Here is a 17015-nt window from a genome sequence, read left to right as displayed (position 1 = left end):
ATTAAGTTTTTGTTTCAATTCAGGCATCAAGTTTACAGCATCTGATTTACTTCCTATTCCTTTTAACACACTCTTTTAACAAAAATGTCCCTGTAAAAACCCTTGGTAAGTTCTTGTTTGAGTGTTTTATTCTTAAAACTGCATGAATGAATAAAATGTGTGTTTGCAGGCATCCTTCACCATATGTATTGGAAAGGCATAATGATAGCTAACTTGTCTCAAGTGGGTTTTTTTAGTAAATACAGGAAAATATTTCACTGTAGGGCACACAATTTCATCTGGAGATGTAAATGTATATGAATGCATGTGTGTGAACTGAGATTTTTTTTTGGACCACTTGTGTCCAGAAGGGAAAGACAGCTTGGTGTTGATTGCCTAACTGAAGTGAATGGGTGTAATGGATTTGAAGGCTTTTGAATCATGTTCTTAATTAACAGGTTCAATATGTAATGCTTATAGCTAGTCAGATACCATTCTGAACCCACGTGTATTTATGTCTTAAGGTGGAGCTCAAGTGTAAGAGTATAAATCTTTGTTACCAGTTTCCCAAGAGTTTAACTACATGATGTTGTCAGCAGCTCAATTTCAATAATAGTGAGTCCTGAGGAATTCAACAATTTTCCAGGAAGAAAGGTGATCTCTGCCCCTACTTCCCCGTCTTTTCAACTCTTGTAAAATAACCAGACCAAAATTTGAGGATAACACATGGAATCTTGGCCTACTAATACTTCGTGATCCAGGCATTTTGTGTCTTTTTTGCCCTCTGTGTGTCAAAGGTTCACCACGTGTTACCATTGTGTTTGTATTCCTTGGCCACTGCTTTTGTGGTCATTCCCTGTTGCATCTTGTACAACTACTTGCATAGTCTCTTTCAGCCTCACCTTGCAAATTCAGGCAAAAATCTTGTCTTTGTCCTCTGCAGTTCATGTATCTCTTTGAAGCCATTTCTTTTGTGATTAGCTGCTCTTGGTGCTTTTACAGCAGTTTGTGATCTGTTTGGGGGTAGGTTGGTGCACCCATCCTGCAAGGTCCTGCTCTGACTGCTTCAACCACTAAATGGGTACTCGGACTGTTCTTGGTCTTGTTCTTCCTTTGGCCAAGTGCCACATTTTTCTTTCCTGGCAGTCCATCCCCAAGAGAAACAGGACTCTAATGCTGACAATGCTTTTTCAGTATTTCTAATACTAAATTGCTGTACATCTTTGGCAAGTGTAAAAAGCAGATTTTGGATAAGTTAGAAGGCCCCAGTATGCAATTTAGTTCAGTCTGTGCTGCCATTGTGTAAAGTTTTGGTTACTTCAGAAAGGGGTTGATCCACGTGCAACAGGCAGGTTAAATTGTTTCAATTGATCTCTGGTGTTCTATTAGGACTTGAGTGTTTCCTCTGAAAGGGAAGAGAGTGAAGATGTGCTCAATATGTACTTCAATGCTTTGTTTTCACAGAAGGCTTTCATGCCAATGAGAATTTCTCCTGAAGAGCTGGAAGTGCTACAGTCACAGCACATATTAATGTACACTGGCAAAATTGGATGCTTTATGTGAATGCTCTGCATTTTGAGCTTGCTTGCATATGGGAAACGTCTTTCTTCAAAGACTGGTATAGATAGAAAATGAGGGAGTTTTGAACTGTGTCTTTCATCTAGTATAACTGCTTGTTTCAATAACAGCAGTTCTGTTTTTACTGTTACTTATTAGTCTAAAAACAATTGGTGATGAGGAATTGAGAGACAAATGGAGCACAGAGAACTTTTGTCTGCTTTTTTTCTGTAGTTGAGCTTTATCCTTCATCAAATCCCTTTTGTGTCTGAGTGGCATCATGTTACACAATTTTTTGATATTTGCTCACTTCTAGCAAGCGGTTCTGCTTCAGGAACAACTGTCTCTTGGTTGCCTTAATGTTTTTTTACCTTGCCCAGTATCACAGTTCTTGCCACTTACCAGTATATTCCTCTCTGTAGGTCAGAGCTACTGGAAGCAAGTGTTAATAGGTGCCATTTGTCTCTTCAGTCTTCCTATGGTATAACTCATGATCTAGATGATAGAGCTGAAATTCACTGCTGAGTAGTTCCAGCATATTAATCATCATGCTCCTACTCCTTCCAGAATATGAGACAAGATAGGCCTATTGTTATTAGACTTGTGTAGCAATGATGGTGCAATGTGCAGCAGCAGAGCTGCACAAGATCAGGGTGCTTGGGAGAGTGCCTGGGGCAGATGAGGCCACTTGCCTGGATCTGCTGCCAGAAAACAGCTCCGTGCAGGCTTTTGCTGCTGGACCAGCTGCATGTTCCACTGTGGCTTCCCGGGGAGTGAGAAGGTTGGGTGAGAAGCACAGTGGATATGGCTGATACAGACAGCAAGGGACAGAGTACAAAGGTGGCTGGTGAGAATAGGAGAAGCAGGCTAGAGGTGTGTGTGACAGTGCTGTGATTCATTCAGTGTGTCAAAACAACCGTTTGTTACAACATATTTGGAGAAAGTCAAACAGACCTTTGGAAGTGTAAAACACTTCCAGAAAACTCTATCTGCAGTTAGTACTTTAAAAATTAAGCGTAATCTGACCAAGCAGAATGGTCATCACAGACACTACAGTGATGTGGTCCTTCATTCATAGGAATGTGAAATGAGTTACATAAGTAAGAACAGGTAGTAAAATTTGCTTCCAGTCCTTGTTATTGTTCATGTTCCAAAGAGCAAACTGGCTCACTAGGGACAAATAGGAGAAGCTGAATCTGGGAAGTCCCATTAAGTGATCTCTATTTTCCTTGGTGCAAGATCACATATGAGTCACGTTTTGCATCTGAGTCCTGTGGCCCTTCAGGCTTCATCTCAGATGGGGTATCTCAGATGACGTGACTCACCTGCAGATAGAGGGATTTGATCACTTTGGCATTTTCCATCTGTTCTGTTCTTCACACTCCACTGGCATTCAAGCGATGACGTGACTAGTGCAGGACTGACCCAGTCCAGCCGAGCAGCCGCAGCCCCCTGTGGCAGGACATCCCCGGCATAATCAAACTCCATCTTCTCTCCCCAACTTCTCAGGAGCATCGTCCATACCCCCAGCACCGCCCCCACCGCCCCTGCCACCAGCAGCTCCTCCCCCGAGCACAGAGGTGCCGACGGCGCGGCCCGACGTCAGCGCAAGCCGAGGAGCCTTGCTCAGCTCCATTCAAAACTTTCAGAAAGGAACTCTGAAGAAAACACAGACGTGCGACTACAGCGCTCCCAGGATCAGCTGAGGCCACTGGTCCCTCCAGGATTCAATTCCCTCTCCCCCTCCTGTGCTGACCGTCCTGACCAGCAACTGCCCCACCAGCACGGAGCAGCTGCAGCTCCCTTCTCGCCGGTTTCAGCTTTCCCGAGTAGCAGCACTGCCCTGCCCGAGCTGCTCTGCCGTGCCGGGATAAGTACTCCAGTCTTTACTTGGCTGCAAGGACTGTGTTCTCTAGCTACAGTTTCAGGGCTACAGCAACTTCTATGTAGCTGAATAAAAAAATCTGAAAATAGGAATGACCATGCTGATGGTGAATGAATGCATTTTTCCTAGCTCCATTCCACCCCTTTTTTCAAATTACAGGAATGTAGTTTTAGTCTGCTCAGTTTTCAACTCTTTTCATGCACTTGTAATTCATCTTAATTCTTGCTGCATGGAGTCAACAAGTTTGTTTTACGTAATCTGACCCTTAAAGCATGCTGCACAGGTGAGGGAACTGGAGAATTAAATCTTATTCCCACCATGTTTGCTGGTGGAGTTAAAATGCTGTCTCATTAAGCTTGTTTAAATGCACATCCTACCTGCAACTCTAGGGGAAAGTGTTTTTAAATGAGGAAGCAGTTGAAGTGGGAGGTTATAGGGCACTGGGATGTTATTGTTGATTTAATTAAATGAAAAGTTACTTCAAGTTAATTCTACCATTTAAACTTTATTGAAAGATCCTTTTTTGATTTAAAACCTTAAACAAATTGCACTTTAAAGGATTATAGATAATCCATTTTTTTAAAATTCAAGTACATCAGTGTTTGTTACTATGCAGAGAATGTCTGTACAAAGTTTCATGTAACCTGTGATATTCAGTCATTTTTATTAAAATATTAATGGAATTCCTTCAGCAGCATGTGGTGGGTATGTTCAGGTGGGATTCAACCTCCAAGCCAGACTTCCCAAGAACTGAACAGCACCTCTGCTACAAGAAATACCCTGGGAAGTATTCCTGGCTCTTCAGAAACAGGACCCAAGCTCTTCTCTCTGCTTACAGAGGTACTTCCTCTCCCCCATTTACCTGAGGTGCAGAGCAGACCCTGCTGCACAGGCTCCTCAAGGCAGCTTTCCCTCTGTGCCAGAGGCTGCTGCGGGAAGCCTGGCAGAGCTCGTTTGGGATGCAGTGATCTCCAAAGGCTGCTCTGAACGTGTCCCAGCTCTTCACACACAAGCCACACACCTGCTGCTCAGGCTCAGTGCAGCTGAATAACTCATTTTGCACTGCAAGAACTAGAGTAGAGTGTGCTGTTGTCAGCCCAGGTGGGGAGTTAGAAAAAAAAAAAAAAGAAACCACAAAAAACTTGAACACTAAAAGCAAAGCATCTCGGCACTTTTTTTAAAATCACTGTTATGTGGCAGCTAGTAAAGAAAAATTAGATATTGTTTCCCCATCATAAACTGGAAAGATTGCAGATCTTTATTTCAGCTCTTGTACAGAAGCCCTTCTGCATGTGCAGAGTGCTCTTCAAACCAGACACAGCCACAATCTCTTAACCCAGCCCATGGGCTGCCACAGCCTCTGCTCAGAGCTGCACTCATAGGCTGGGCTTCACATGATCAGCCTGATCACTCTTCTTTAATAATCCTTGCAACCACAGGCTCCTGCAGCCGTACAGCATTCAGGGTCTGCTCTTGCTCTTTGCAGCTCTGCACTCAATCACTGCTACAGCAGGTTCAGGACAGTGCCCCTGGTACTTAGAGGCCAAGCAAAAATGGAGGATTTTTTCCTCACTTTGAATTTAGAGCAGGGTTGCTCCACAAACAGTAGCACTAACCCAGCTCTACTGTTGAACAAACAAGCATTACCATATTGTTGCATATAGGAAGTGTGGCTTGAGAGGTAACCCCATATAAATATTTTGGGAGGTCATTATACTTTCCCCACTGTACAAAAGACCACGGAGCTTATACAACAGAAATTATGTGTACAACATGCCCAACACCAACAATGCCTTGTAAAGCAGGATTTTAAAACATGTATTTACAACTTATATATTCAAAGCTTTTTTCACTGCAAATACTATATCCTTCACTTGAGGTAGGCTGTTGTCCTCTAAGATTTTTGCGTAAGGCATGGGGACATCAGCACCGGTGACACGCACAGCTGGAGCATCCAAGTAGTTAAAGGCAGGTCCTGAAACAGAAGATAGCGTCAGGTTGCCAAGTACTATGGTTTTGTCTTGATTCAATTTCTGAATCTTACTCAATTTAAACAATTTTGTTTCTGTAGCTCTAACACTCCAGAGAGTAATATTCCGGCTTGTTTGTATTCATGCACTCACTCTGGGGTTTGGTCATCCACCCTGTGAAAAATCTCTAGAGCAAGACAGCTCCAGCTCATCTGATGTAACTTCTAACTCTGCCTTTGCCTGGCTTCATCAAGAATAATCAATATTTAGAGCAGGGAATGAGATCAATGTACTGTGGAACTGGTACCTTCCATGATCCTGGCACAGATTTCAGCTCCTACTCCAAACTGGGGCCAACCTCCTTCTACAGTTACCAGATGGTTGGTCTTGGCCACGCTGGCTTCCACCGTCTCGATGTCCATTGGTCGAATGGTTCGCAGGTTTATGACCTGGGGAAAGGGAGTGGGAGCCTTGGTGATCTGTTTGGCTGCAGGGCCCTTCAGCACTTTCAGCTGTTCTGTCTCCAAGGACAAGACTTAATCATCAACTTAACTCAGAAACGTGAAAGGCATATACTGTTAAGGCACTTGCAAGTATTTAGACCCTTGTAATTAATACACTGAGGTTTTGCAGAAGAAGATGCTACTTTTTTCCCCCCACTTCAGGAAAAGAGAAAAGTAACCCAAACCCCACTCACCTCACATTCTACACCTTCTTTAGAAAGGACAGCAGCTGCTTCCATACAATGGCCAACAGGTCTTGAGTGTGCAACTAATGTAACATGAGTTCCTAGAACAGAAACAAGTGTTTGAAAAAAACCTCTTGAGCTCCTTTCAAGGCAGCATTAGGATTCACTTACAAATTTAAGGTTCTTAGGTTTATTTGAAATACTGAGCCCAGACATTGTACGAAGAGAAGGAGGACCATGTTAAGACACAAGTTTTACCCTTAAATTCAGAGAACTGAAGAGGTATTCAATATAGTTTTCAGATTATCCTATTCAAACATTCATAAAATTCAGAGGTAAATTATGAATAAGTGGGCTGAAACAGTACAGTGATCTCTTTTTGCATTTTTGACCAAAATTACATACTTAGGTGAGGAAAAAGACTGGGTAGGTGGTGGCTGAAACAATCTCTATACTACAGAACAAATCCTTTACGGAATCCTTTAGAAGAGTATAGTTTAAGTTGATATATGGACAATCAGATGATATTTCCTTGCAAGGGCAACAGAACACTAAAACACATTACTGGATAAAAGAACATTTGAACACGTAACATTTGAAATACTTTTTCGTGCCTGGTGATAGCAGCACCCTAAATATCTGAGAGGTTAAGAAAAGTCTCCAGGCATGTCAATTAATAAGGAAAAAAATGTATTCTCAGCTTACCTTGTTTTTCTATTTTAGCTTTTCCAATGGGAACAACAAATTCCTTCGTCTGTGCCTGTTCAGACATTTCAAAGGGAACACTATACAGTAATTCACTTTCCAGCATCACAACTAGAAGGAAACAGACTTGGATTACAGTGTGTACATCTGCAGGCACAGCCCTGCACTGACTGTTAATGGTCCTGCAGCTCAAGACAGTAAAGCCATCCAGGCAACAAGGGAGTGAGGACTGTGTTTGCAGGAGCAATTTTAAAAAAAGTAAATCTAAGTCTTTACTTCAATAATGAATTATTAAAAAAACTTCTACAACTACTCTGAAATGAGGTTAGGTATTTTACTTTCAGCACATGACAGTACAATCACTAGTTTTAGAAAGGTCTCATATTTTTGATTAGTTTGTGAAAAATAAAGACAAAGGTTGCCCTGCTCTTCAATAACGACATGCTGAATTTATCATCTGAACTTCATGATCTGTAAAATTGAGTTACATAGGCGTTATATATGTAGGGACTCCTTCTAACTCTAACTCCTCTAAACTCCTTCTAACCCATCTAACTCTTCTAACTTCCTGGTTGTTATCAAACCAGCACTAAAACTGTGCACCTGGCAGCAGCACAAAATCAATCTACCGTTAGCATAACGGGACTGTTACGAAAAGCACGAATCCTTTTTACATACCCGAAAATTGCAGGAAACCAACCCTGAGCGCTTTAGGGTTCAACCAACCTTTGCTTTTGTGAGGAAAACAGACATTCCTTAGCGGCAGGTATTGCTACGACCTGCTTGTGCTCACCGGGGTTGTCGTCGCGGATTGCGGCTTTGAGCAGCCCTTTGGCGTCCTCTGAGCTCCAGGGACTGACGACTTTGAGGCCGGGGCAGTGGCCGTACCAGGCTGCGAAGCACTGCGAGTGCTGGGCGGCCACGCCGGCTGCCGCGCCGTTGGGGCCCCGGAACACGATGGGAACGGCGATGGATCCCGCGGACATGTAACACGTCTTGGCAGCAGAGTTGATGACCTGATCGATTGCTTGCATGGAGAAGTTGAACGTCATGAATTCACACACCGGTCTCAACCCTGCCTGTTAAATGTATCGAAATGGATTTTTTATGTAAAAATATGAAATGTGGTTTTTTTTTTTTTTTTTTACACAAAAACAGTTTAGGTTTTAAAACCAGAAGTAGAGAAAGGCAAATGTACAAACCATAGCAGCACCAACAGCGATTCCTGCAAAGCCCATCTGAAAGAGAAGGAAACCAAGGGGTAAGGACCAGGGAGCAGCTGATGGAGGGATCACCAGGGTAGGAGACAGGGCAGCCTTACCTCAGATATCGGGGTGTCGATCACTCTTTTGTCCCCGTACTTCTTCCAGAGACCCCTGGATATCTGCAGGGCAGGAGAAGGGAGTCAGGGCCCACCTGAAGCCCTTTCCCGAGCCACTAACGTCTCTCACATACCTTATAGGCACCATCGTACTGTGCCACCTCCTCGCCCAGCAGGAAGACGCGCTCGTCCCGCTCCAGCTCCTCATCCAGCGCCTGGTTCAGCGCGTCCCGCACCGTCACCTGCGAGACAGCGGCAAGCGGACTGGGCGGGGGCACGCTCCCCACACGCCGGGAGTCACCTCAGACCGGCGGCGAAGTCACCTCACCGCCCGCCCGCCCGGGGCCGGACCCTTCCCTGAGGGGCACGAGCCCCTCACCGGGGGCACCCCTCCCCGCTACCTGTATTGCGGCGGGCGCGGACAGGCGGAAGCCCCTGCGCTGCTGAAGCCGCTGGAGCGGGGCCCCGGCGTTGCGGCCGTGCGGGGCGAGGCGGGCGCCCAGCGCCAGGTGCCGCAGAGCCGCCGCCATCTTGCCCGTGTCCTCTCGCCCTGCGGCCGTCTGGCCCCGCCTCCCCCGCTCTCGCGAGAGCGTCCGCGGCGCGCGAGCGGTGGCGAGATGCGCGCGGCCTTATCACGCCACTTCCGGCACCGGGGCCGCGCGGGGATCCCCGCGGGGCCGCGCGTGGCGCGCGCCCGAAAGCCCCGCCCGCGGCTCCGGCCGGGCCCGCGCGGCCCCGCGGGGACGCGCCTGCGGGGACGAGCCAGAACCGCCGGGCGGCCCCGAGGGCGGCGGGAACGCGCGTCCCGGCCTCGCCCGTCCGCCCCGCCCCATCACCGACCGCCGGGGCGGGGCTCACAGCGACACTCCCCCTCGCCGTCCCCGCCCGCGCCGGCGGCTCCGCTCCGGGATCGGGTTCAGTCCCCGCCACTGCTGCCGCCGGGCTCCGCCTCAGCGCAGAGAGCTGCGCCCGTGAGTGCCGGGCCGGGCGGGGGGCGCGGGGCCGAGCCGCCGGTGCCCCGCTCGGGGGCGGGGCGGGGCGGGGGGCAGCGCCTCACGGCGGGACGGGCGGGGAGCGGGGCAGGTGCCGGGTCCCGGGGCCGCTCCGGGCCGGGCGCGGGCAACGGAGGCCCCGAGTCCGGGCGGGGACGGGGCGGCTGTTCCGGGGGTCCTGTTCCGGGGAGGGCGCGGTGGGAATGCCCGGGAGGGAGCCGCGGTGCCCGGCCGTGATTTCTGGCAGGGAGGGTCTGGGACCCGTGGGCTTTACTCCGGGCGGGATGGGGAGCGGGTCCTGCTGCCCCCGGGGAGAGGAGACACAGCTGGGACTCTGGTTTGGGGTGGGGGTGAAGCCGTGGACTCTTGGGTCACTTGCGGGGAGAGAGGCAGAACGGTTCGTTCTCAGCATCTTTGCTGAATCACTGTGATCCGGGGGAGAGTTGTTTTACCACGATCTCCTTGGCCTCCTCTGGGATGAAAATGGGCACTTCTCGACTCCCGCTGAAGCCCTGGACTCCACTCTGGGCTTTCAGAGGGGTTTTCTGTCCTATGTTGCTGTCACTCCTTGGTCTGTGTGTGTGCTGAGCCCCATCAGTGTGTGCAGGGAGACTTGGTGTTTTTGACACCTGCCTGCCACCAAAACTGTTCAGAGACATGTTTCCTCGTTGGAAAAATGCTGGTTAATATCACAGAAGCAAAGTACATGGATAAACCCTAATTATTATCACAGATCATGGAAGCCTGAGTGCCCTGGGTTGCTTCAGCAGGACCAGAGTGGATGTTAGAGTCCTCCTTTGGGTCTCTTGTAGGAGGGCCAAAGTCGTACTGGGATGTGAGCTCTTCCAACAAGAAGCAGTTGAAATAAAGGTTTGGAATTGGGACTTAAAACAGGATGTCATGGAGCTCTTTGTGGGAGGGATGGAAACTTCAGGAGCTTGGGATTTATAGTGAAGCAATTAAACATAAAGGAGTGAAAATGTTGAGTGGCTGGTGTGAGTGTTTTTCCACCCTGCCTGAGGTAAAGACTGAGTATTAATAAAAAACAACTCAAGAAAAGCAAGAACTAAGTTAACTTCTAATAAACTACATTAGTCATGATAAACCTGACATGTGCAGAAGGTGGTAGGTGCATTCTTTAGTGAAGCTGATCTGCTGAATTGCCAGAAGATTTGGTAACTGGTTGTCTGGAGAACGCTCCTCCTCCTCCTCACTCCCGTGGCTAGGGTGTCACTGGGCTGGAACTCAGGGGCTGCTCTGCAGACTGTCAGCTCGCTGTAGTTTGGTGGAGAACAGTCAGCACTGGTGCTGCTCAGTGTTTGTCAGTTCAGGTGAGTCACCAATAACTTAGAGTAAGAACTTGCCTTTCAAATGTTCTGACTGGCTGGGAAAGAGAGAGCTTGTCCCTGTACAGCGTAACTGTGCTGCCGGATGGAGTTTCTTCTCATCTTCTGAGAGCTAAGTGTCAGAGGCAGGGAGCTCACAAAGAGGGTGAGTAGCTGAAATGCCAGGTGTATGTTGGAGTCTTACCTTGCTCTTTTTCATTTTTAAGTTGCCTCTGCTAGAATTCCTTCCATCTCTCTGTTGACGTAGCAATCAAAGGTAACTCTTGAGGTTAAATAGCCCGTGCTGTACTATTGACACCAAACTGCCCATCAAAGACTATTGCCACAAGTAAATCCTTTAATTCTTTTGTTTGAAAAACTAGATGAAGATACATTCAGAGCAAATCAGGTGGTCTGTGCCTCTTGACTTACAACGGCTGGGTGTATTTCTGCTCCTCCTTTGAGTAGTTGCATGTTACACAGGTCTCTCCAGGAGTGGTGGTGGCCTGTAGTCCCAGCAGTGCAAATGCCTGGCAGTGCTGCTGGCATCCCCTGGCCTGGCCTGAGCATGTGTGTGTGTCTGTTTGTGTGTTCTCACAGATGCAGACGTTCATCTGACTCTTAAATGCTTTCTTTGAATTTCAGCTTGCAAACTGGTTTGCAGCTCTGTTCTGGGAGAAGCCCTGCTGGAGTTAGTGGCACTACCTGTTGCAGCAACGTTGCTGATAAACAGCCTTGTAATCCTCTGAGTCATAACATATGAAATAAGAGTGAGCCTTTTATAAATGCAGGTATCCAGTTTGGTGTGTTGAGTATAAAGTGATGACTTGAGTGCTTTTCTCGCTTCCCATTCCAGTTCTGGCTGTGCTGGGCTGTGGCAGGAGCCCCAGTGACCGTGTCACTGCTGCGTGTCTTTTCCCTGCACGCAGAGCAGTGTCACAACAGCAGGACTGTGGTTTGACACCATCCATGCACTTCTGCTCCCACCAGAGATGGGCAGCCTGTTTGGCTTAACTGTGTCAGCAATTTTTCTGACTGAATTTCACTTTAAATATTTTTTGTGGTTATCAAACATAGGCTGCCTTGGGATATGACTGTGTGCTGTCTGTAATTTGCTGTCTGGACAGGAGCAGCTGCGTTGGCAAGCCTGTCCCTGCATGCAGTCCATTGGTGTGTGACACAAGGACAGAGCTGGCTTGAGGCTGCCTGTGCTGGGGGATGGATGGAGTGTCTGCTCACCCCCACTGATGATCCCTGTATTCCATTCAGGAGGATTTCAAGCATCATTGAAAAGGCATGTGTCATGAAGGTCGTCCATTCTCAGCCTTGCTGTGATGTGGTTGGCGAGTCCTTAGCTCAGGTTGCACCCAAAATAAGCAACTTTCGCCTGTGAAGTTGTCTAGAGATTCAGAGCTCCCGGGCTGATGAGGGAAGTAGCAAATAGTTGGGATCACACTTGGGCATTTTACCATGGCCTCCTGGTCTCATCCTTTCATGTGGCACATCTCTCTCCAGCACTGGTTTGCCAGGGAGGTCTGTGTGTGCCTTGTGGTTCTGGGTCCTTACACAAAGGTCACAGAGATTTCTCCATGCCCCTTCTATGTTGAGGGCTAGGTTTGTTTCAGATAATTGCTCTTGTAAATTATTCATTCCGGTGTTACACAGGAGTACTGTGATCAAAGATTAAATCATGCCTTTGCACAGGCTTGCAGTGCCATCTCTTTCTTTCCCTGATGAAGTCTTGATTCATCTGTACTGGACTTATATGCTGATCAAAATAACATCATATTCACCAGTTAAAATAACACTGATGGACATCTCTGTCTTTGAAATATTCTGGATGTGTAATTCGAGTTAATTTTATTAAGACTGCAGATCTCCTCTGTCATGATTACTGGTGAGGTTTCTGGCCAGCTGCGTCATTTCACTTCCAAGTGAGTATCAGAAACCTCTGCCATTCTCATATGGTTTTAATGCATCTGCACGTTATCCTCATCTTGTACTTGACCAGAGCAACACCTTTAAGTGCTGAAATTTAAAAGGTCTGGTCTATTGCTAAAAGTTTACAAACCGTACTTGAGTGACAATTCAAAAAAACTCCGAAAGACCAAAAAACAAAACAAACTAAGCAAACAACCCACCAAACCCAGAACCCCCTCCCATACCCCCAAAAAACCAAACCAAAGCAAAAAGACCAAACAACAAAACTCTGAAAGAATTCACTTCTTGATTTGTGAGCAGCTAAAAAAAATAATTACAGAGGTTGGCAAAAGAGCTGGTGTTCCAGGTTTATCTGCTGTCAGGGGATGTGCTTTAATGTATTCTCTTGAGGCATGCTCTGTCTCTAATTTGGAAAAATAGGATCTCCTGGTATGACTTGTTCTGTATCTTAGTATTCCTTAGTCTTCTGTTGTCTGACCTCACTATTTTCATACATTGATTTTGGTTTTTTTTACTCCTTAATTCCCCTGAGATGCAGCTGGGGCTGTGCTTGTGCTGCTGGGTCCCAAAGACCTGAGCTGCTGGACACTGTTTTGCCCAGGCTGTGGATTTGGGCAGGGCAGCAGGGCACAGAGAGGTGGGATGTGCTGCCTTGTTCTGTGGTGAATGAAACCAACCTAATTTCCTAGGAATGAGAAGGGCAAGTTATGTTTTTTAGTTGGGAGTTAACTTTGAACATTCAGTCGTTTTGGAATGTGGGGGTCTGGCTTGGCTAAATCTTTGTTCTGCTTTAGCTGGGAGGCTGTATGTTGAAGTTTGTTGGTAGAGAGGATGGGACCAGAAGACTTGGGAACTGTGTGGTCTTTTAAGATGTAAAAATAAACAAAGCTGAGAAGCTCTACCCTACTTAAAACAGGCTGACCTAAATTTTCAGCAATTCTAGCAGAGAGGCAGGCTCTGAGTAGGGATAAAGGCTTACTGACGACCGGCTTCCCTGTCCTTCCATCCCTTGACATGGTTGACAGGCCACCTTTGGCAAATCAACGCTGGTGTCTGAGGTCATTCACTTCACCCTTCCCTGAGTTGCACAACCTGGCTGTGGATTTGCCTTGTGCTCGCGTGGACAGTCCCCTTGTTATGCAAGTCAACAGTTCAGCATCTTCTGGGAAGTCACAGCATGAAGCTCTTCTCAAATTGCTTTCGTTGGAGGATGTTGACAACATGTTAGATGTCCTCTGGTTTGTCCCTGCAGAGATTGCTTTTGAGAGTAGGTGTCTGCGAAGTCCATTCATACTCTTTGTTTGTAGATTAATGTTCTTGCTATCAGTTGCAGTTCTCCACTACTGAATTATTAATTCTGCAGTGAGAGGTTTTTTTCTTCTTAGTGTTCATTGACTTTCATGCTTGATTTATTCTTCTGAGCAGTTTGGAACTGGAGCATGGGAATGTTGACTAATATTAATGGATCACATGTGTGACCTCAGAGGTGGTTAAATAAACTTTTTTAATTGGGAAAACAACATCTGTCTTTTAAAGTACTCGCAGTTCCCAGGTGAAAGGTTGCTTATGAACATGCATTACCCTCAGAGGCACATTGCTTGTTATTCAAGAAAACTGGGATGTTCAGGCAACCTGTGGAGTGGTTATGTGTGATCCAGAGAAAGTCCTGGGGATAATGTGACTGGAGAAGGAGGGAAAAGTGGGTTTGCAGATTCTCCTGCTAATGTGACTTTGTAGCTGAATGCTTTCCTGGCAGAGAGCCTGCCTTTGATTGGAAAGCATTCCCCTTGGTGTTCTTGTAGGTACTGATGGTCTGCCCTGTTTTGTTCTGTGTTTGTGTGTGCTTTTTCCTGCAGGGAGATAAGAGGAGGGGAATTGTGTATCCTTTCAGCAGCCTTCTGTTAAACTTGGAATACCACAGTTCAAGCACTTGAACAGATGGATAATGGAGACTGGGGATATATGGTGAGTGCAAGTGTGTGCTGTGCACTACAACTGGGCTTCTAAGGTCTTGCAGCAAGAATCCTTCCAGATCTGCCTTCTGTAGATCCAGAGCTTCAGTCATGAGAGGGGGGAAACTATTCCTATTAAAACAGCTTTATAACAGCTTACTCACCTTCCCTGGAGTGCTGCACCTCCTGTGCAGTTTGTGGGGGGTGCCCAGGTTTGCATTTCCTAGGGACAATCGGCCAGGACTGAACTGATGTCTTGAGCTCACTGTTACCGTTTTCTTAACACAAAGGCTGAAAATAGTTTGTGCTTTCTGCTTATCATTTTAAGGACTTTGTAATTTTATTTATTGAGAAAAGTATTTTTCCTTGTAAACCTTGTCTCAAACTAGACAAGCACATCTTATTTTTCTCCCCTTCTCATTCTGCTGCCATGCATATGTCTCTTTTCTCTGGCTGGCTTCAGTCCTGGTTGTTAGAGTTGGTGGCCAGATGGAATTTATGTTCCTTTCTCTCTTGCTTCCTCATGTGCTATCTGGAATCTGATGCAGACTGGTTTGTGCTCTGCTCCCCACTTCTATGCAGCATGCTAAATTGTTAATAAATATTTCTTTTTAGAGTTACAAGCTGAAAGTTCTTTTTTTTTCCCTTGCCTGTTTTAATGAAGCCTCTGAGCCAAAGCAATGGATTATTTTGATTGTGAGCTCTCGGTCCTGTGTTTAAACCTGCATTGTCTTCCTCTTTTGAGGGATAAAAAGAGGTTTAACATTTGTTTGGCTGATTTTTTTTTTCTTTCCTTTTTTTTGGTTTTGGTTTTGTTCTAGAATGAGAGACAGATTGTGAAAGTAAGGAACATTGCTGGGCCTCATTCTAAGTAACTTGTTCTTCAGGAAGTTTCTCTGTTCTCATTTCCCCATCTGTAGAATAGGAAAAAACTTGCTGCCCAAATGCTAAACTTGCTCCTGTAGCTCAGTTGTTAAGATTTCTAAAGCATTCTGGAAATGTGTGTTCTGCATGCTGAGTATCATCCTGTCTGGTTGCCAGTTGTGCCTTGTTGCTAGGTGGCTTGGATTTGTTCAGGTTTGTACAGCCCTTAGAGGCGTTGAATGGGACAAGTGTGATTCCCCCCAGTTTTCCAGCAGTATTTGCCACGTGTGTCAGTGAGGTGATCGAATCTTCTTGTCGGGGCTTGATAAACTCTGCAATTTCTCTCTTTCTAGATGACTGATCCAGTCACGCTAAATGTGGGTGGACACATGTATACGACCTCCCTCACAACTCTAACGAGATATCCTGACTCAATGCTCGGGGCCATGTTCAGGGGAGACTTCCCCACTGCCAGGGACTCTCAGGGCAATTACTTTATTGACAGAGATGGACCACTTTTCCGTTATGTTCTTAACTTTTTAAGGACCTCAGAACTCACTTTGCCACTGGACTTCAAGGAGTTTGACCTGCTCCGGAAGGAAGCGGACTTCTATCAGATTGAACCCTTAATTCAGTGTCTTAATGACCCCAAGCCACTGTATCCCGTGGATACCTTTGAGGAGGTGGTGGAGCTGTCCAGCACCCGGAAGCTTTCCAAATATTCCAACCCGGTCGCTGTGATCATCACACAGCTCACCATCACGACAAAAGTCCATGCACTACTGGAAGGCATTTCAAACCACTTCACCAAGTGGAATAAGCACATGATGGACACCAGGGACTGCCAGGTGTCCTTCACCTTTGGGCCATGCGATTACCACCAGGAAGTGTCGCTCCGAGTCCATCTCATGGAGTACATCACAAAGCAAGGCTTCACGATCAGGAACACCAGAGTCCATCACATGAGTGAGCGTGCCAATGAAAACACAGTGGAACACAACTGGACTTTCTGTAGACTGGCACGGAAAACAGATGACTGATTCTGACTCCACAGGAGCCACTTGAGTAATTAGCAACTTAATTGGACAGTGAACCCAAGAGAGTTTGGATTTTGACTAAAGCAACAATATGGGCTTTTTTTATATGACTATTTATTGTTTATCAGTGAGGACTGGAGGAGTTTCATTCTCTAGCAGCTCTGTTCTTTTGTCCAGTTCAGAAAAAAAACCGTGCATGTGCCTGTTCAGTCAAGACACCTTTTTGTTTGAAAGAGGGAGTCCGAAGAATCAGTACAATAGGGTATTTTGTGTCATTAACACAATTCTCTGACTCGACTCAAAGTGCTAAAATTACCTCTTGTTTGAATGGTTTCTAATCCATCTAATGCTATGACACTGGGAGCAAGAAACAAAAAATATTTTAAAATGCAGTTGGGAAGAAGCTGCTATTGTGTAGACTAGTTTCTAAATCAATAAACAGTATTGTAATATTCTAGGAAAACAAATCCCACCCTTTAAAAGTACTTGATAAGTACAGTTTCTTACAGTTATGACAACTGTTTCTTTCTATGCATATAAATCAAGCAACCAAATATTATCTGTAGCCATGGAAATATGATTACAAATATTTATATTGGATTCTAAATGCAAAATGTCCCTGTGGTAGAATTCATATTTTTAATGCCTGGTGCAATATTATTCCCAAGTGTAATGCCTGCCAGAAGAAGCTAATAAAAATGTGAAATACAGAATACTGTTTTGTATTTTCCTTTTGTCTTTTAGAACTCTCATACTTCAAAAAACCAAACCTAACCAAATAAAAAACCCTCCACCCAAA

At 46.0% G+C, this 17015-nt stretch overlaps 3 protein-coding genes across 13 annotated transcripts in view; 2 read left to right on the top strand and 1 right to left on the bottom strand.

Annotated features, from left to right (window-relative positions):
- PXK (PX domain containing serine/threonine kinase like) overlaps positions 1-3345 on the top strand; it is a 34543-nt gene extending 31198 nt beyond the window's left edge. For 2 of the 6 annotated variants that reach the window (XM_066326525.1, XM_066326524.1), the window contains exons 18-19: positions 24-105; positions 3046-3132. In XM_066326525.1, the coding sequence (XP_066182622.1) occupies positions 24-79 (56 nt within the window). In that variant the 3' untranslated portion in view covers positions 80-105; positions 3046-3132. Of the gene's footprint in view, positions 1-23; positions 107-3045 lie in introns of those variants that run through there. The other 4 variants (XM_066326523.1, XM_066326522.1, XM_066326527.1 and 1 more) reach the window with 2 other exon arrangements.
- A 561-nt stretch (positions 3346-3906) lies between these two features.
- On the bottom strand, positions 3907-8684 carry PDHB (pyruvate dehydrogenase E1 subunit beta). The gene is made up of 9 exons (XM_066326529.1): positions 8507-8684; positions 8240-8347; positions 8106-8168; positions 7987-8022; positions 7578-7863; positions 6785-6895; positions 6089-6180; positions 5699-5840; positions 3907-5396 (listed from the first exon to the last, which is right to left on the bottom strand). Exons 1-9 carry the CDS (start codon positions 8633-8635, stop codon positions 5251-5253), a joined length of 1113 nt encoding a protein of 370 aa, XP_066182626.1. The 5' UTR covers positions 8636-8684; the 3' UTR covers positions 3907-5250.
- A 134-nt stretch (positions 8685-8818) lies between these two features.
- KCTD6 (potassium channel tetramerization domain containing 6) lies at positions 8819-16929 on the top strand. Of its 6 annotated transcripts, XM_066326531.1 has the most exons (5): positions 8819-9076; positions 11068-11213; positions 11550-12356; positions 14220-14328; positions 15533-16929. In XM_066326531.1, exons 4-5 carry the CDS (start codon positions 14302-14304, stop codon positions 16217-16219), a joined length of 714 nt encoding a protein of 237 aa, XP_066182628.1. In that variant the 5' UTR covers positions 8819-9076; positions 11068-11213; positions 11550-12356; positions 14220-14301; the 3' UTR covers positions 16220-16929. The 6 variants fall into 6 exon arrangements, with proteins under 6 accessions (XP_066182628.1, XP_066182629.1, XP_066182632.1 ...); XM_066326532.1 differs by lacking the exon at positions 11068-11213; XM_066326535.1 differs by lacking the exon at positions 11550-12356.
- Positions 16930-17015: the final 86 nt, after the last annotated feature.

The sequence above is a fragment of the Sylvia atricapilla genome, chromosome 11 (assembly GCF_009819655.1).
Source record: "Sylvia atricapilla isolate bSylAtr1 chromosome 11, bSylAtr1.pri, whole genome shotgun sequence".
Taxonomy (NCBI): domain Eukaryota; kingdom Metazoa; phylum Chordata; class Aves; order Passeriformes; family Sylviidae; genus Sylvia; species Sylvia atricapilla.
Note: the sequence above shows the minus strand (reverse complement) of the source record. Positions and strands in the feature narration are given on the sequence as shown.